The sequence below is a fragment of the Halichoerus grypus genome, chromosome 8 (assembly GCF_964656455.1).
Source record: "Halichoerus grypus chromosome 8, mHalGry1.hap1.1, whole genome shotgun sequence".
Classification (NCBI taxonomy): Eukaryota; Metazoa; Chordata; class Mammalia; order Carnivora; family Phocidae; genus Halichoerus; species Halichoerus grypus.
In genome coordinates, this window is record NC_135719.1 from 146404803 (window position 1) to 146424510 (window position 19708).

At 58.9% G+C, this 19708-nt stretch overlaps 1 protein-coding gene and 1 long non-coding RNA gene across 19 annotated transcripts in view; one reads left to right on the plus strand and one right to left on the minus strand.

Moving 5' to 3' along the window:
• The window catches only part of CCDC85C (coiled-coil domain containing 85C), a 74942-nt gene extending 61285 nt beyond the window's left edge, over positions 1-13657 (minus strand). For 10 of the 17 annotated variants that reach the window (XM_078054206.1, XM_078054204.1, XM_078054202.1 and 7 more), the window contains exon 1: positions 12589-13656. In XM_078054206.1, the coding sequence (XP_077910332.1) occupies positions 12589-13387 (799 nt within the window). In that variant the 5' untranslated portion in view covers positions 13388-13656. Of the gene's footprint in view, positions 1-12588 lie in introns of all 17 variants that reach the window. The other 7 variants (XM_078054209.1, XM_078054207.1, XM_078054201.1 and 4 more) reach the window with 3 other exon arrangements.
• Positions 13658-13954: 297 nt separating this feature from the next.
• LOC118518517 (uncharacterized) lies at positions 13955-18676 on the plus strand. 2 transcript variants are annotated; one of them, XR_004908665.2, is made up of 5 exons: positions 13955-14040; positions 15884-16037; positions 16737-16879; positions 17073-17178; positions 17559-18676. It is a non-coding gene; the product is annotated as an uncharacterized LOC118518517 (long non-coding RNA). The 2 variants fall into 2 exon arrangements; XR_013450211.1 differs by having other exon boundaries at positions 15925-16037.
• The last annotated feature ends 1032 nt before the right edge of the window (positions 18677-19708 follow it).

The following is a 19708-nucleotide window of genomic DNA, read 5'->3' on the forward strand; positions in this document are numbered from 1 at the left end:
CAAAAGTGGTGGGCCCTCTAAAGACGGACGGTGGCCAGGGGAGGGGACAGAGCTCGTTGTCCAAACCTGCCAGATGACAGGCACCAGCCAAGACTGTCGGTGTCCAGGATGCCCGTTGAGCTGAGGGAAGAAAACCTGTGTCCCTCACCCTCTGCCTCAGTGTCCTGAGGGGTTTCCTGACCATGAGCAGGTGAGGAGGAAAGGCTTCCGGGAGGAACCTCACTAACCCTCCTACTGTGGCTACTGGTCTTTCCTGGGCCATGGAGCACTCTGAAGCCCCGATGAAAGCTAGAGGGTGATGCATGAGTCCACAGTCATCTTAGGGGCCCAGGGGTTTCCTGAACCCTGTCACAGAAGCTGGAGAATGCACCGCTGACAGGTCAGCACAGAGGGGAGGGCAAAGTGACCCTGAAGGCAGTGGGGACTGCTGAGGGGCCAAAAGACGCACTGAGCTGACCCAGGTATCTCCCTCCTAACATAAAGCCCCAGGCCAGGACGTTCCAGTGCCCCCGCTTGTGCCCAAGAGTTGGAGGACAGGAAGGCAGAGTGGGGGGGGGCTGGCTACTCTGCTCTCTGCCCTCCCTCATGCTCAGACTTCGGATTGCCCCAAAAACAAGGGGTCTTTTCATCAGCATTTCCCACAGCATGTCAGCACCACACACTTGGGAGCGGATCACGTTGCCCAGAGCCAGGCTGGCAGTCACAAGAACAAGGTCTTAACTCCGCAGAAGGGGATTAGGGACTCTGCAGGGGGAAAGGCAGGATGAAAGCAGCACCAGGCTCAGACCACCCTCCGGGTGGGGACCTGGAGGCGGGAGGGCAGGGAGCATCCCCAGGGCATCCTGACCACACTCAGGGAGCTGCCCTCTGCCCCTGGTCAGCAGGAGGAATTCTGAGCATGGGCGGCAGAGGCGGGCTCACAGGAAATGCCCTCAGGATGAGGGAAGGAAGCAGCAGGAGGAGAATGCCCCCCAACCCAGGCTGTAGGGGGAACCTCCAGGGCATGACATCAAGGATCCTTCACCCACCATAACTCCCACCACCATCAACACTGTCTGCATTACCAGAATAAGACGGTTTAATGGGGGCTCTCCTCAGACCCTCCCAACACCCAAGGTCATTGAAGCCAGAACATCGGCCCCTCTTCCCAGGCTCTCGCAGGGGACAAGGGAGAAAGCTCCATCCCACTGTGATCTCACCGATATCCCCCTGACCACCCCCCCAAACACACACACACCAGCAGCCCCAGGGGCTGGGACACAACGAGGCACAGCGAGCCACGGGGCCACATGCACAGAGCCCAGGTGTGGCACTCCCTGCCAGGCACTGACTGCAGGAACGGCCCACGGCTGGGCACGGGAAGCTCAGGTAAACCCAAGAGGCCCTGGTGGCGAGGCTGCCCGCTACCTGCCACGGTCACAGCCGTGGGAATCGACAGCTCAAAAGGCAGGAGGGGAGGGGCGCCTGGGGGCGCTCAGTGGGGTGAGCGCCTTACTCTTGATTTCGGCTCAGCTCATGATCTCAGGGTCATGAGATCGAGCACCACGCTGGGCTCCAGGCTCGGCAGGGAGCCTGCATGAAATTCTCTCTCTCCCTCTGCCCCTCCACCTGCTCACACTCTCTAAATAAATAAATAAATAAAATCTGAAATTAAAAAAAAAAGGCAGGAGGGGAGCCATGCTCAAATTTGGTGACAACCAGGCCAGGGCAGGAGTGCAGCCTGTCCAGAACGCTCCCCACTTGGAGCAGAGGGAGAGGAGGGAGCGTGGCTGGCCTGTGTCCATTCCCCTGCCCCGCCCATCCCACTTTACTGTTTTAAAACCCATTTTCTTTGTTTTCTGATTCTGCAGGCCTCCTGGCCTCCTTTGGAGGATAAGGAGCTGGTGGCTGGGCTCTGCAGGGGAGGCCTCGAGAGCCTCCCGGAGGCGTGTGACCTCTCTGAGCTTGGGTTTCCCGCGCATACGTGTGGACCCCCCCCCCAAGGCCACCAGCAGAAGTGGCATCTGTGGCTGCAGGGCGACCACCAAGAGCCTGGCTCGAGGCTTCCAAGTGGACAAGAGCAACCGGTCACACATCCCATGACTGTCCACCTCCAGGGGTTGACCCAAGCCTCAAAGGAAGCGTGAGATTTTGGTGGTGGTGGGAGGGAGGAAAGATCAGCCCTAAGGCCCTGCTGTGTGCCTGAAGCCCACGGAAGGGGACCGCAGGAACCCCTGACCCCATGCTCAGGCATGAGAGCTTCCTTCCGTGGACAAGTGAACTCCCACGACCCAGCAAGGAGTTATCTGAACCAGCACTGCCCCAAAAACTCTCTGGAACGACGGAAATACTCTGTGCATTGTCAACAGGTGCAGAGCACTTGCAAGGGGCTAGTGTGACTCAGAAACTGAAACTTTCCATGTTACTTGATCTTAAATAAATGGAATTGAAGCAGTTACTTGTGGCTCATGGACGGCTCAAGCCGGGAAACCTCGAAGCAGAGTGGTCTCCAGTGAGGCAGAGGGCGTGGGCACAGGTGAGAGAGGAAGGGACCCAAATTCAAAGAACAGAGTTGATAGGATGGTGACTAGTAGGCCGCTGGAAGCCTGGGCTCAAGGTCAGCAACAACAAGAGAGAGAGACTGGGGGCTCAGCACAGGGCAGGAGGGGCCCGAGAGAGAGCCAGAAGCTCCTATCAGAGAAGACAGAAGTAACCAGCACACACACCGCCCTGTTCTAGAAGACGGGCCCAGAGTGAGCATCAAACACCACCCAGAGGTCAGGACAAGAGGCCACTGGACCTTTCCCAGGCCAGACCTGCCCAGCAGCAAGAAGCAACGGGTGGGAAGGAGGCAGGCTGGCCTGGGAATGGGGGGGCAGGAGGACAGAAGGGAGAGGGTTTTGTTTACTGCTTTGGACGAGGAAACATGAGCCTGTTTGCAGGGGAAGGAGCACAAGAGGAAGGAGACAATGGTGCAGGGAGGTCCCACAGGAGGGCTTGGGAAAGGAGGGAGTGGGGCCCGCCAGGACAGAAGGCGCTAAGAGAGGGAGAAACTCGCTGCTTCATTTTCCGTCCAGGTATAAAAGTGGGGCGTGTGCATTCCAGAAAACATGGAAAACACAAAAAGGAGAAAGGGCAGGCCAGGAGCTTCCCATTGTCCCACCAGCTCGGAGGGACATTGGGCAGCAGGGAAATGGAGCCTTCTGAGAGCCCGGAACCCACCACAAAGGGCCACTCCCAGAGCGGGCTCCTTACACAGAGGAGCCGGTGCCCCGGTGCCGCGCTCGCTCGGGGACAGGCGGGCACATTCAGGCCCCGCACACAATCGCGTCCTTGTGGGGGGCGGGGGGCGGGTGCTCCGGGAGCCTCTGATTCCAAGACAAGCGCTTGCCTCCTTACTGCCTTACAAGCCGGGAGACGGGAGACGGGAGACAGAAAGACTGATTTGGGGAGACAAAGAGACGCTTCCCCTGACAGTGGATGGGCTATTTTTGGAAATGGGTCGACTCTTCTCGGTAGCTGCCGTCTCGGTGCCACCGGCCTTGCCTGCATCTGTCCCCTCGAATGCAGCCTGAAAAGGCTCCCACCCCGTCTGGGGCGGGCCAGCACCCCGCCGAGGGGGTGGGGAAGGCAGCGCCTGGCAGTCTGACAGCGGCCAGGGTGTGGAGGTGGGGAGCAAGCCGGGTGGGGCGGGGGGGGGGGGGGGCCAGGGCCGGGCTCAAACCCTGCTTTCCACACCTGCCAGGCAGCCCACCTGGGCGCCCACGCAGCAAAGGTGAGCAAGGGGAAACACAAACAGGCCCCCTTCTCTCTTTCTGACACCAGCCTCAGCCTCCCCCCAGCCCACCGGCCGGGCTCTGCGATGCCCCAGATGCCCCAGCGTGGGGCGGCATCCGCCTCCCGCCCACCTGCTGACGGGTCATCTTAAGCTTGGGCGACCACAGCAGGCCCAGTGGCTTTTCTCCTTTTTCTCCCGAGCTTCCCACCGAGGCTCTGGCTGCCCAGCAGAACCCCTGGGGAGTTTCTAAAACCACCGAAGCCTCCAGAACCAATTGGGCCCATCCCTGGGGGCCCATCCAGGCACCGGCATTGTTTAAAGTTCCCCGAGCGATACCTAATATGCAGCCGTGGTTAGGAACCACTGGTAAAAAAAACCAAGCGTGTGCTTCGTAGTTATTGTTAAGGGAAACAGGCAAGGGGGAATAGCCAAGCCCCCACCCTCAGCGGGGAGGTTTGATTTCTTTTTTCTAAAGGAACTGCAGGCCATTTGGCACCAAATGGAGCAAATGGGGAAAAAGGCAGGGGGACGGGTCAGGTGGCCAAAGTGGGTTGACCACTGTCGGGTTTAAAGCGACAAGAGGGAGCACCTCGTGCAGTGCCTCCCACCTCCCCGTTCCTCACCAAGCACCTCGTGCATGCCAGGAAGACTGCCCTGAGAAGCTTATGAACCAGGCAGAGACAGGACTGCACACAGAGGAACCTCAAGTCCAAGACAGGCGGCTCTGTCCCGGGCAGACCCCACACCAGGGCACCGGAACCCCACATCCTCTCCAAGTGCCAAACCCGTTACCTAGTCCCGTAAGAGCAGATCAAATGGCAGAGCTAGGTAATTCCATCAGCCCCTCACGAGGACAGGCTGGCCAGGCAGGAGCCTCAGCCAGCGCTGGACAGGTCACCTCCATCACCCCAGAAGCTCAACTGGGAGACCTGCCCCAAGCTGAGGACCAACCACCGGGCAAGACACAAAACCATAAATATGACCGATGACTGAAAAGAAGCAGGAGGGCAGGGCGGGAGGCTCTTTCCTTGTGGCTCTATGCATCGTAGGAACTCTGAGTCAAGAGGCCAGAGAAAGCTAGGGTCTCTGGGAGCCTCGGCACAGCCTCCCCAAGCCCCCCATCTTACGGACGAGAACATGAGGGCCTGGAGAGAGGAAGGCGCTTGCACACAGTGCGGTCCGGGAGTGGGCTGAAGCCACTGGTTCCGCCTGTGTTGTCCAAAGCACAGAACATCGCCAGGCCCCCAAAACCCAGATGTGGGGAGCACATCAGCTGACGAGGCCAGCGTCAGGGCCAGCAGATAACCCCGGGGGCCCTGGGAGTAAACGAGGGTCTGTTTTCCTTCTTTCTGGCATCCCCATCAACCAGAGGCCTTTGTCCTTTGCCATTTGTTATTTCCTGCATTCAAAGATGAGCATCTTCCCTTCAGTTACAATGTGGGGTGCCGCTCAGACTCCATGCGTGCGTTTACCGTAGGGTCTTCCCCTCCCAGCAGGAGCTGTTGTTAAGTACACAGGGCATCTGTGGCTGATGGTATCTCGGGGTGGAGGAAATGCCGTGCCTGGGAAAGCCGGAAACCCCTGAGCAAACTGCCCAGAGTCCTAAGGCACTGGCGAGAGCTGGAAGGGAAGGGGGCCCGCCCCCGGGCTCGGCCACACGGGAGCTGGAGCCCTCCCTGGCCACCGGGCCGGGGGCCCTCAGTCCATCATCTGTCTCTGAGCTTGTGTGCCCGGGGCCCTGGTCCTCTTGATTCACAGCCTCGGCACAGAGGAGCAGGTTCCAGAAATGTCTTTTGACGGGCACCAAACGTGCCTGGCATGGTGCTACCAGCTTCCTGGCTCCCACAGCAGGGAAAAGTCCTGCTGGGCCCCACTGGGATCCCAGCTTTGCTGGGGAAAAGGCTCAGAGCGGTGAGGCAAGTCACACTAGGTCGTGGGGGTGGGGGTGGGGCCAGGAGCTCCAGTCCCCGAGACCCTGGAACCTCCCTGGCTACACACGCCCAGGTGGACCTCTTGACCTGGCCTGATTATTCGTCATACCCCTTTCACTCCCACAACTGCCCTGCTTTGGCTTTCAACCTCTTCGGGGTGCTTGGAGCTCAGCTAGGAGGGGGTGCTAACAGGAGCTGAGATGAGCCTCAGAGGTGCAGCAGGTTTGTGCAAGCAGAACAGACCCGGGAGGAGGCCAGGCCCGGCAGAAAGAACAGCTGGAGCTCAGGCACATCTGGTTCAGTGGGGAACGCAGGACCGGGGGTTGGGTCGTGGACTGGCCGGGCAGGTGGGATCTGTGAAGCCCCTCCCACTGCACCTGCACCCCGCCCCCCAAGTCCCTGGGTGGGGCTTTTTCCTCAGGCTGTAGGCAGTTCCAGCTGTGACCTTTTTCTGATGGGCTTTCCCTAGGGGACCCAGAGTTCTCTGTTAGTGGTCCACCTTCAAACCTTTACATAGCAACGTCTCCTCCCTTTCCCCTGCTCCCCACTTAATGAATACGCCTCTGTTTAAACATCATACACCAGGTGAGCCCAAGAACACTTACAGGCGAATCAATAAAGCTCCTGAGCTTGCTGCCCTGCTCCCTGGAGAGCTGGAGACCATTACAGTGACTCGTTCAAGAGCAGACATCCACCACCGGGTGGCCCAGCTCCAAACCTGCCCAAGAACCCTGCGGGGGCAGGGGACAGTGGCAGGGCAATGTGTGACAGTGACAAGCTCTAGGTGCTTGCTAGGATTCCTGACTTTTCAGGATCAAAAGAGCAGCTCGTCCCTTTACAGGCAAGCTTGTTCCTGTCACCAAACCTCTGGGGACGACACCTAGGTCACCTCGTCATCCTGCTCCAGGGAGACGGCACTGCCTACTAGCTCAGAAATCCCAGAGTCACCCCTGCACGGATCCGGGGCACCCAGGTTGTAGGCGGGGACAGAGAGTGGCAGCAGGACCGGGCACCCAGGTTGTAGGCGGGGACAGAGAGTGGCAGCAGGATCGGGAATGAGGCTGCGGCCAGAGAGCACAAGCCCCCAACAGCGGACAGCCTGACCCCTGAGCTCAGAAGTGAGAAGGAGGCCAACAGGGGCTGGGGGCATGGCTTTGGAGCCACCCCGCCGGGTCTGAGAACCTGCAGAGACGGTTCTCTCCTGTGGCCACAATCACCGTGGCCACCTGGGAACTCCAAGCTTCCTCCCCTGCTGCCCCCAGCCCAGCCTACACCCCAACAGCCACGGACGAATGCTCCTGAATGGCCACTCCCCAAGCCAGGCCACATGAATCACTGTGTGCATGGCACCCACAATTCAGACTGAGTAACCGCTCAACAAACGGGTGCTGATGCGGCCCTTCCGGCTTGAAGGGCCAGCTCTCAACAACCCGGCCACACCCTGTCGCCTCCTGACTCGCCCTGTCCTGGGCTCACCCAACCACCTTCCCAGCGCTGTCTGGGGTGTCCCACCACTGTGGGTGCAGGAAAGCCCTTCCCCAGCTCCCTGGGCTGCTGCTGGTCTCCAGAGGCGACACAGTCCTCCTGGACCCCTCTTCTGGGTGGCCCCTGAAGGAAGGTCTCTGCCACTCCAGGGCTCCACCCCCAGGGGCTGGACACAACCCCCTGGGCTGACAGCCTCGCAGCAGTTCCCTGGCCCCAAGGCTTTTCTCCTCTGGGCTCCACACTCCAGTTCTTTCTGTTCACAGGAGGAGGCATCCAGGCCCAGGGCCACCCAGCTCCCCGCACAGACCCTGGGCTCTCAGCAACCGTGGTCAGACCCACTTGCAGACCTGCTTCTGCCTTATTCCTGCTGAAATGCTGTCTCCCTTCTCTGTCCAGCTAGACAAGGGCTCACTTGGCTCTGACACAGGGCAGGCACAAGGCTGTCCTCGCAAACATGTGACAGGGGATCCCCCATCCCCACCCGGAGGAGGCAAATCTGCAAGGGGTCCAGGTGACAGTAGAGGGTCACCGAGCCTATCCCTGGAGGCCCAGGTCTAGGACCGGGGTGTTGTTATCCTCGGGACAGGTGCAGAAACTGAGGCTTATAGGTTTAGTAAGCTGCCCACTCACACAGCAGGTGCAAGGTCAGGCTTCACCCAGGTCTATTATTGTTCCTAAGCATACCCAGCACCGAATGCTCCAGCTGGGAGGAGGAGGACTGGCGTGTGGGAGACAGTCCCCGCTTCCCTCCCTCAACCCAAAGACTGGTAATAGTCTCCCACTTTGCAGAGGAGAAAACAGAGGCCCACAAAGGTTCTGGAACTCACCGAAGGTCCCAGGCTTCCAATTCTCTGTGCTCGTATCATCGACAAGCATGGGGTGGAAAATCCCCATGGGTGGAAAACACAGATTATGAGCAGCAAAGGATTTCCTTGCTAATCATGCTGCTCTGGGGACAAGGTTATAAACCAAGTTGTGCCCTGGGAGCTCTGAGGCCAGGCCACGGTGAGGGGTTGAGTGGGGTCACCACGGCAGAGGGAAGCCAGCCTGGGGCAGCAGTGAGGGAATGAAAATACAAGAAGGAAGGACTCCCTACCCTGAGCCCACGCTCCCCATTTTATGGATGAGCCATGCTGGCTCGTGCAGGAACACAGGAGCGCAGGAATGAGGCACAGCTCTGGCTTCCCCAGAAGAAATGCCATCCCTTTGCTACACAGGTCCAGCCTCTGGAGCTCCCCCCAGCCCCAACTGTCCCCATGTCCATCTGCAGGTCACCGGGGCCCTGCCAAGGACCAAGCTCTGGGAGGCCTTCCATTGCTGGTGGGGCCTCCCATGGGAGTCTCTCTGAGCCCGACAGAGCCAGACTATCCAGGCCCAGAGGGGCAGCAGGCAGAGTGGCAGGCCCAGACTCTGACACAGGAGACCCAACACTGAGCCCAGGTCCCCACGGGACCCAGAGCAAGTCACTGCTCTCTCCAAGCCTCAGTTTCCCCATCTACAATATGGGACCATTTGGGAGCTCTGACCATAATGGAGTGGGGACTGGGAGGCTCTGTGTGGTAAACTGTGAAGTGCTGGGGATGCCCTGGTCCTCCAGGCTTACCTGCCAGTGAGTCCCTCTGGCCTGTCTTCCTTCTGTGCAAGGCCCTGGGGGCCCAACACCCACCCCAAGGCCCCGGATGGAAGGTCAGGGTCAGGTTGGGGAGGGAGGGGGAAAGGCTTATCTAAACCACCCCATTGTCTTCACTGACCTTTGCTCCCAGGCCTGGCTGGGTTTAGGAAAAGCCGTCTTATTAGCGATCCTGCCCAGGAGGCGCTGAGCTGGGAGGCCACTAATAAAAGACCTATTCAGGGCCAGCATGCCGACTCACGCCGTCTTTTTTTAAAGGTTCAGACCACCCTCGCTCCATCCATCCTTTAAACCAACAAAAACACAAGCAGGAGACCAAAACCATCTTATTTTGAGAAGCTCAAATTTTTAATCCAAACTTTTAAAAGTAAACAGGGCCCGTACAAAGGCTTGCTGGAGGTCCTGGTTTCTCTGGGTTAGCTAAGGGGGAACGGGCCACGGTGATGGGGGAGGACAGGATGCAAACACAGGGACTTGGGGGGAGGGGGAGTGAGAGGTGGGGGAGGGGAAGGAGAGACCTTGTTGAAAATGCTTTTGTTTGAAAACTGTCGGTTCAAGGGGGCAAACCCGACTTCCTAGAGTTTGGGGTTCGCCTGCCTCAGTCTGCCCCACTGCAGTACAGCGAGAGCACTCGAGTCCGGACTTCGGTCAACACAACCCACAGCTCGGTCAAAAACAACCCGGAGGGAAAAGGGTCATTTGCATATGCATTCTCGGCAGCCAGGCCCAGCCCAGCCCAGGACAGCCTGGAATACAGATGGGCCACCTCCCAGCACAGCCGCAGGGGCCTTCCCCGGGCACCCCGCGGGGCTGCAGGCCCACCCCAGCCGCTTACGAGAGGACTACAGGGCCACAGGCCCCCAGCTCGTCAGCAGGTGCCGTGGTCGCAAACATTCAGGCGAGCTGTCTAAACAGCAGAGTTTTGAAGACAACACCAAAGTCTGTCTGGCAAGCCCCCAAAGGGGTCCCTCTTGCTTTTTCACGAGGAGCCTGGGAAGAAACAAGCATGACAAGGATTCTGACAACTATCGAGACTTACTGTGCACAGACCCTGACCGCCCTCGGCCTCGGCGGCTGAAGGGGGCATTCTGGGTTTTGCCCCACTTTGCAGAAGAGCAGAGAGAGGCCCAGAGAAGTAACCTGCCCCCGGAGAAAAGCAGGAGGCAGATTCCACCGCAAGACGGTGTGACCCCTCGGGGTGACAGGGTTATCAACCATCTGCTCAGTGGTCACCGATAAGGAAGTGACATTTCCCAGAATGGGCGAACGAGAGCAAACCTGGGTCAGGAATTAAGAATAGGGAGTCACCAGTGTTGTCTGCTGACTAAGAGTATTGGACAGTGACAGAGGCCAGAGATGCAAGCCAGGCGTCAGCCGGAGCCATGAGGGAACGCCCCCAACTCCCGGCAGTCCCACCCTGGGGAACCACCACCCCCAACCCCGCAGCCTCACCTGGGCAGCCCCACCCAGGCAACAGAGCGGAGATACTGCCAGTCTCCACGGCTTTCCCAGGCAAGGCTCAGAACCTCCCTCAGCCTCCACTTGCTTATCTGAAAATGGGGATACTACTACCTCTAGGGTTCCTGGGAGGACGAACCGAGACCAACTTCGGAGGGCAGAAGCCCGGCATCTGACCCCACTTTCTCCCCCCCCCCCACCACTGGGACTGAGGTGCATTATCTTTCCTACCTCCAGCTCCCTCCTCCCTCCACTCAAAACTACCCAAAAGTCATTTTTAAGAGAAGGGCCTTGCCCCGTTTCTGGCCATCCTGTTCACATTGCTGGGAGAATAGCTCAAGGCCGCGCATGACTTTAAGAGACAAGGCTCAACACCAAGCCCCTGTAACTGAAATTGGTGATAGCAGTGCTCATTTGTATTTCACCCAACACAGAGCCTGGCCACCACCAGACCGGTGGCAGGCCTGTTCCAAGTGAGCGTGGGACTTGGGGGGCCGGGAGGGTGGGCACGGACTCTGCGGGGAAACTGTACACCTCAAGTCCCAGCCACCCCCTGGTCCCCTGCCCTGACATCATCCACTGCTGTGGCTGATACACTGAGCCAGACAGAGGCCGCATCTCCTTGTCCAAAGCATGACGGAACTTCCCTGCAAATATGCTGCGACGCTGGGCACTCCAGTCCTGTGCCGACAACCGCTCTCGGCAAGTGTCACTGATGATGCAGCCGAAAACCAGCAACATTTCCCAGCCACAGGACTGCAGCAATCCCTCCTTGCACTCGGGAGAAACTGAGGCCCAGAAGTCGGGCCCCTCCCGAGGCCCCCAAGAAGGCAAGGCCAGAGAGGCTGGGACTGGGACTCCTGATTCCCCAGCCCCGGAAACCCCCACAAATGAAACCCCCTAACTCTGAGCTGCTCCCCCTGGCCTCCAGCCGCCTGTGGTGGGAGGTGGGTGGATACAGAGTTACAATGGGAAACCCGAGTGGTAGTGGTAGATTGCTAATCAGTAACAAAATATCCCTCTCAACCCAGTCCTGCTCTGAACTCAGAGGCTGGGAAGGTAAATAAAGGAAAAATTGTGATGGGCGAGCACACCACCTGCATGGGTCCGGTTCCCACCCCAACACCCCGCAGAGGCCACTCAGCCACCAAACCAGAGAGAGAGCACGTCCCTCCTCTGCTCAGGCGTCACTCTGGGGAAGAACAGTCATTTAAAGCCTAGACACATTTTCTCTGAACCAGGAAAGCCTTTAAAGAGAACCAGAAAGGGCTGTTTAATCTCCACCTTCAGGCAAATAGTTCAGGCAGCAGCAACTGCCACCAGAACTGGGAGCCAAGCCACCAAAAATGTGGAAGAACAGGGAGGTAGGGAGAGGCACGAATGGCCAGGAGAGCCACAGATCAGGGCGCTGGGAATGGCGGACCCAAGCTGGGGGCCCACAGGTCACATGGGCATGGAAGACAGTAGCCGAGCTCTCCTGAGGCCAAAGGTCCTCCACCCACACCCAAGCCACCTACCACCAGCGCACTTCCTGTAAGGCGACCAGCAGTTTACAAATCCCTTGGGAGACTATCTCTGCCCCAAATCCACAAGGCAGGGATCATCAACTCCATTCTACAGATTAAGGAAACTGAGGCAGGCAGAGGCGAAAAGCCAGGATCCATTCCAAGCATGTATCCCTCTGGAAAGTCTTAGAGCCTCGGTTGAGAAAGGTACGTCCACCCTGATAAGTTCAGGACTGACAGCAAACCAGAAAGGCTCTTCGCCCAGGGTCCTCTGGCCCAGGGGCCTGGGAGTCTCAAGGGCTACCTGCCTCCTTCTGAGCCCGCAGGCAGCACCGAGAAGCCCAGGTGAATTCCAGCCCCAGCCCCCCACACACGTGGACGCTGCTCAGGTTTGGGGTTGCCTGTTGCTCCAAATAAGAGGAGAAATTCACCTGTACTCAAAGGGCCTTTCTTTTCCCCCTCCCACGCACCCCCCCCCAAAAAAACTTCCCGCTCCTGGACAAAGATTTCCAGGTGGGAATGAGGCGTCCCCAGCCGGCCTTGCAGTGCCCTACACGAATACTGATAATTCCGCAGGAGAGAAACTTTCCTGGGGTCCAGTGGGTCCCCGGCCCGGCTGCGGATTCGGAGCTGGGCAGGGTCACGCCTCCATCACTTGACCAGAAACAACACATCACCCAAAATGCCACTGCGGATAGCCGCGGGATCCCCCAGCCCTGAGTCTGGATACCAGCTGGAGGAGGGGTCTGGAGTGGCGACCGCCCCCGGGGGGAAGAGGCCGTGGGCCTGAGACCCGCGCTGCCCGACCGGTGCCGTCCTTACCGTGCAGGCCGTTGGGGATGCTTCGGTGGTGCGGTGGCGCGGACAAGTCGTCCAGGGACCGGCGCGTGGCTACTGCCTTGCCGTCGGGGGCCTTGTGCGGCCCGGGGGGCAGCAGGGGGGGCGGGACGTGGTGGTGGTGGTCCGGGCTGCCTCCGCTACCCGCGCTCGACGTGCTGCTGCCGTCGCCCACGTCGCGGGCTCCCGCGCCCGCCGCACCGCCGGCCAGCGGCCCGCTCAGGCTGGCCTGGCTGTCGATGGAGCTGCGGGAGCCCGCGCCGCCGCCGCCGCCGCCGCCACCGCCCGCGCCGCCCCCACCCCCCGCCAGCGCCGCGCGCTCCTCGTCCAGCATCAGCACCAGCTCCTTGAGCTCCAGGTTCTCGCGCAGCAGGGCCTCCTGGCGCGCCTCGAGCTCGCGCAGTTTCTGCTGCGAGCGGGCCACCTCGTGCCACACGGCGCCGGCCGCGTGGCGCCCGAAGCGCTGCCACTCGCGCGCCAGCTTGCGCCCCTTCTGCCGGTCGTCGTCGAGGAAGCAGCAGAGCTCGCGTAGCTCCTGGTTGTCGTCCTGCAGCCGCTGGTTCACGTCCTTGAGGCCGCGGATCTCCAGCAGGTGCTGCTGCAGCCGCCGGTTCACGTCGCGCATCAGGCCGCCGTGCTCCAGCATGAGGCCCACCTTCTCGCCCTCGGCGCGCCGCAGCCGCCGCGCCAGCTCCTCCTTACTCCAGCGCAGCAGCTCCTCGTCCGGCACCTGGCTCAGCTCCTCCGACGCCGCCGCCGCCGCCGCCGCCGGGGGCTTCGCCATGGCGGGGCCGTCACCGCGGCATCGCCCGCGCCCTCGCCCGGCCGGCGCTCCCCGCGCCGGGGCGGCGCTGGGCCGGTCCGCTCACGGGCAGGGGGCGGCCGGGGGCGCGTGCGGGCCGCCCCGCGCCGCCTCGCGCGCCCTCACGCAGCGTCCGCCCGGGGCTGCCCGTGAACCGCGGGTCTCGGGGCTCCGCGAGCTGGGACCGCTGCTGCGTCGGCGGCCGCCGTGCCGGGCGCTCTCCGGGTTCGGGCGAAGCAGGCGGAGGCCCGCCCCCGGCCCAGCTCCCGGAGCCCCGGCCGCCCCGCCCACTCCGGGCGGGGAGGGGGCGGGGCGCCTCGGCCGGCTCCGCCTTCGGGGGGGGAGCGAGGGGACGGGCAGAGGCGCGGCCGGCCCCCGACGTCCCCCAGCGCCGTGCGCCCGCCCGCCCGGCGCCCTGCCAGAGGCGCATTCGAGCCGCGGTCCCGCCCTCCCGCCCATCCGATTGGGCCTCTCTGGGGGTGTGTGGGAGGGGCGGGGCGCACGCGGGGGACGCCGAGGAGATGGTACAGTCCAGCCACCCGTCTTCCAACCCCCCTCCCGGCGGTTCAAGTTTCTGCGCCCGGAGGACGCGGCCTTGGCCAATCCCTGGGCTACAGGGCGCTTTTAAAATGCAGGTACGGCTGCAGGGAGGGGGACGGTGGGAAAGGTAGGGCAGGGCTTTCCTTAAAGGAGACGCGCGGAAATGGACGCCGAGCCCCCTCCCAGGCCTGCTTCCCCCGCTCCCCCTCCCCCGCCCCAAATACACAAATACCCGGGAGCCGGAGGACAGCTCCGCTTCTCCCTCCCGGGGGCACCAGAGTCCGGCGTAGTCTGAGATACGACGAACAATGGGACTCTGACTCAGGGGTCGCTCTCCCCGGAGGCAGGGCGGCTCTTTGTCCCCTTCCTTGCCCCCGACTCCTCCGCCCCATCTCCACTCCCGTCCCCTGCGGGAGCTTGCGGAGGGGCTGCGTTTCCAACTCCAGCCCAGGGCTGTGGCTCCTGCCTCTGCGCCCCGGAGGGCCAGGGCCTCGCCAGTCGTGTCTCTGAGCACGGTCTGTACCCTCTCCCCTGCCCCAAGGGGGGGCGAGGGCATGGGGAATTCGCCCCCCGCCCGGAGCCGCGCTCAGAGCACTGCTCCCCCGCCCACCCGACCGCTAGTCCCTGGGCTTCGAGGGAGAGTCAGGGATTCCTGAGGTGGAGACCACTGGAGGGGATGGAGGAAGGTCTCCCACGGGGGCCTGAACGCCAGGGTCGGGGGTCGCCGAGCCGGCCACAGAACGCCCGCCCCACCGGCAGCCTCGCCGGGCACCCGGGGTGTTGTTCCCCCAGCCTGTGAGTCCGTCTCGTTATCCTCGCGTCCCCTAAGCGTGTTTACGGCGCGCCTGCGGCTAGCTGGTCCGAGGGGGGCGTCCCTCCCCCGAGACCCGCGATAAGATAAAACCCGCGCGCCCGACTGTGAGCCGCCACGGCCTGGAGCGCGCGCCCGCGCAGCAGCTGATGTCCCCATTTCCAGTTGCTCAACCATTCGTTGGACAGCTGCGCACCCAGCACCTTCTCTACGCCAGTCCCGTTCCAGACCCCCGGGGGATTTCGCGGGGCAGGACAGCAGAGGTCACTGCCCTCTGGGGCGACGTTGCAGTTGTGGGGAGGAGGAGAGAGCGGATGATAAACACTCGATAACCACGAGGCTGTAATAAGTGCTGTGCAGGGGATTAAGACAAGCTGCTGTCACAGAAAGTGATAAGCAGTTACTTTAGATCCCGTGGTCAAGGAAGACCTCTCAGGAGGTGCATCTAAGCTGAGACCTGAGCAGAAAGGACAAAGATGAGGGGGGAAGGGCACTCCAGGTGGAGGGACTAGCTAGTGCAGAGGCCCTAGGGTTGGCCTGTTAGCGGCCTATTCAAAGAAGGCCAGTGGGGCTGGGAATGGGCCAGGGAAGGGGTGAGAGATGAGGTCAGAGGGGCCGGATCCTGCATGCTTCTAAGGCAGCTGGGAAAGCAGTAGGGGGTTAGCACCAAGCAACCTGACCTGATTTGCCTTTTAAGAGGCTCACTCTAGCTTGCCTGTGAAGGGATGGGGGAGGTGCATAGAGAGGTCCAGATTCAGGACCTCATTCCCCACCCATCTGCCCCTCTTCCCAGGTAGACCTTCAGGAGGGGGTGGTAGGGAGAGGATGAGTGGGAGGAGCAGAGCTTTGAGGGTGAAGCCCCAGAGGAGCTCAGGGTTCCCAGGACTTGGCCCGGGTGAGCCACTGTTCTCCATGGGCCCAGCCCAGCCCAGATGAATCCGGGTTTGGAGACGGTTTCAGCTCACACCTGGGAAGCTGCAAGCCTGTCTTACCCCAGGAAGCCAGATCAAACAGCTCCCTGAAGGCTGTGCACAGAGCTGCTTCTGGGAGAGGTGAGAAGAGGATAGGTAGACTTGGGAAGTGGCGGAGATGGGTAACGCTGCATTCCTGGGAACTCCCTTCCCCAGGTGGTTCCCGTGGCCTGCATCTCAGTCCTGTGTCTCTCCAGGGCCGGCAGCTTCAGCTGAACTTTCCAAGAGAAAAACGAAGCCTGCATCTACATAGGGTTTGTTTGCAGCATCTACAGACTATAGGACTAAGAGTCCCCCAGCCAGGACCCACGTAAGCGTCCCTAACTGCCCCCCCCCCGCCCCCGGTGCAGCAAAGACAGACCACTAGAGATGATTCTACCAGGTGGCCTGACGGAGACTCTCCGCTCCCCGCACCGCACCGTGGCTGCACAGGCTTGGGCACAATGAAATAGGACGGCAGGAGGTTGAAAGGGTCCTGAAGCAAGAGGGACTGGCCAAGCCAAAGCTCCCTCCCTAAGGGCCGCTGTCCCTCAGGGTCCAGCAAAAGGTGCCAAGATCCCCAGAACATTCTCAGTCCGACAGACCTTGTACCCCAAGCCATGAGCTCAGAAATGTCATGTGTCTTGGTTTCTAGCTTCCCAGTCATGACAAGCTCAGCTTTGTCATGAAAACAGTAAAACCGAATCATGGCTCTTTAGCACAGTAATTCTCTAGATGTCCAGTAAAAGTAGTCGGGGGTCTTTTAAATAATAAAGATACACCCCCGACTCTCCAATTTTTTTTTCCCTTCAGAATCTCCCAGTTTGTGTCCATTTAAAAGCACACAAATGTTTTTAAGGGCCAGGTGGAGTGAGAGCCAGTATACGGACACATAATAGACAAAGTATTTCAAAACACAGGGTCTGTGACCCTGGGAACTGATAATAAGACCATACTGGTGGTAAGCAGCCTGTCTCCCCACTGAGAAGGGAGCACAGAGCCCAGAGCAGATACCATTTGATGTTTGCAGGGTGAATGCACGACCCTTCAGCACATGACCAATTGAATCTGAGCCCCTCATTTTGAAGATGAGGCAACTGAGCCCCAGGAGGCAAATGACTTGCCCAAGGTCACTTTCGTTCATTGGTTTACTGAACACACAAACATAATTAGGTAAGTATACATACATAAAAGCATATATATGCGTAATCATACGCACGGGCATATCTATAAAATGCATGTAGATGCATTGTGGTGAGTACCCCAAAGAGATGAGTAGAATATATCATCAAGGGAGCACCCTGAAGCTCTGGGCTGTGCTTCCTGGAGGAGGTGACGTCTGAGTTGAATCTTTTTTGTTTTTAAGTAATCTCTACTCCCAACATGGGGCTCAAACTCATGACCCCGAGACCAAGAGTCAAATGCTGTACTGACTGAGCCAGCCGGGCACCCCCTGAGTTGAATCTTGAAGAGTGAGTAGGAGTTTGTCAGATTCTGGAGGGGGGAGGAGGGCTTTGGGATAGTCCAAATGGAGGGAACCACACAAGCCAAGACCCCAAAGGTAGGTGACAGTGATCTGGGTGGGGGGTGTCGGAGTGAGGTGAGGCAATAGAGTGGGAGTGCGGAGGGCTCTGTGAGCTGCAGGGACAAGCATGTGTGGCCTTTCCCTGGGGCCAATAGTTAACAGCAGTCATAACCACCACCACCACCTACCGCTTCCCCAGCACCCAGTATGAGCCAGGGACTCCAGGCCGGCCCTCATGTGATGATCATAACAACCCGGTAAGACGGTCATTAGTCTTTCTAGGATTCTATGTTGATTCTCTTGGCTTGCTTGTTTGTCTCCACAAAGCTCAGATGACCATGTGAACTTATGGGTGATGACCAGAGGCGTGTGGACATGAAAGGACTCTGGTACGGACAGCCAGGGGAAGGTTGCCCAATGGCTGAATGTTTCTGCAGGCCAGCACAGCGATGGTGACTGACCGGGCCTGGGGCCAGATTCTGGGGTTTCTTCTCTGCCCCCCATGGGGGACCCTGTAAGAGGGGAGTCACCATGTACGGCTGAAAGGCCTCCATGCCTAAGAAATCAGGGCCCATGGAAAAGCGGCCATAATTGTTTTTTATTAAAAGATTATATATTTATTTGAGAGAGAGCAAGAGAGAGCATGGGGAGGGGAGGGGCAGCGGGAGAGGGAGAAGCAGACTTCCGGCAGATTGAGCCCCTTTGGTTCCTAATTAGGGACCAACTGGGAGAAGTCTCCATCTGCACCACTTCCTTCCCAGCTAGAGCCACTGAAATTCCCTCCTCCCCCTTCAGCTGCTGACATCCCCTCGTACCACTGCCCTGAGGAACAAGGTAGGAAGGAGGCTCAACCACAAGGGAAACTGAGTCAGGGAGCTCTTTGCAAGACTACCTCTTACCTTAACACACTTAAAAACATTATTCTTGGGGCACCTGGGTGGCACAGTCAGTTAAGTGGCTGCCTTTGGCTCAGGACATGGTCCCAGAGTCCCAGGATCGAGCCCTGCATCAGGCTCCTTACTCAGCGGGGAGCCTGCTTCTCCCTCTCCCTCTGCACCCCTGCTCATGCTCTCTCTCTCTCTCTCAAATAAATAAATAAATTATTTTAAAAACACACATTATTCTTATTAGGAACTATTTTAGGGGCACCTCACTGGCTCAGTCGGTTTGAGCTCCACGTTGGGTATAGAGATTACTGAAAAATAAAATCTTGAAAAAAATAAATGAGAATTTTTAAAAATAAAATCTTAAAAATAAAGTTAAAAAAAGGAACTGTTTTTATATTATAACAAACAGGGACACAGCAGGTGCCTGGCAGGCACTGCCCAGCGTAGGAAGTCACTGCCACTTTTGAAGGCCCCTGGGGCTCCTTTTGGTCACATGCCCCAGCCCACCTGACCCCATGATTCTGAATGTTGCATTAATTATTCCATCAGCATACTATATTTCCCCCTTATAATAGACCGCTTGATGTTCATGCTTTTGAACCTTATTTAAACTGTATTGTGCTTCCTGTGTTCTTTGGCAACATGCTTCTCCCTCATTATTTCCCTGATACGCGGAAGCTATAGTTCGCTCACTTGCGTGGCTGTGTAGCAAGGTTGACATCTTGTCTTTGGCATGGGGACAGAGAAGGACTGTCTTGTGCATCGTAGGATGTTTACCAGCATCCCTGGCCTCTATCCATTGGATGGAAGTAGCACCCCCACCCCTAGTTGCAAGAGTTGAAATTATCTCCAGACCTTGCCAAATGGCTCCCAGGGGCAAGATCACCCCCAGTTGAGAATCTCTTCTAATATCCATTGCATGCATATGTCACTTTTACTTTCCTCTTGAAGGACATTGGTTTCTCATGTTTTGCGATAAAGAGCAATGCCGCCATAGACATTCTGGTACGGTCCAGATGTACGTGAGCTTGAACTTTGAGTCTAGACCAAGACACAGAGTGGCAGGGTCATAGGACTCAATGGCTTCAGGTCGACTGGATGAGGCCAGACCGCTTCCCAAAGAGGTGGTGCTGACTCACAATCCAGCCAGCAGGGTATGGAATGCTGTCGCTCTGGCGGGCGAACCTCCGTGTGCTTTCCGCACCCGCTCTGCCTCCCTCAGGCTGTCAGAGCACAAGAGAAGCCCAGGCCAAATTTCACACTGGAGGTGCCCACTCTATTAGGAAACAAAACAAACCAAACAAAAAACAGAAGAGGAAACAGTGGAGCAGGTTTAAACACTTGTAACTTACTTGAAATGTTTGTATTTATGGAACTGATGCAGGTACAATGCAGCATGGTGGGATAATTAGAGGGCTTACTGCTGGTGATAAGTTCCAGGTCCCAGACACTGCGTCTCTGAGCCCGGCTGCGTATCCCTGGGACTATCACCTCCATTCTGGGAAGGGTGAAATGTCCCCACCTGTGATGGGTGGTTTCTGCCTGCCTCCCCCAACTCCCCAACTGTACGTTCCTTGAGGACAAACCTGG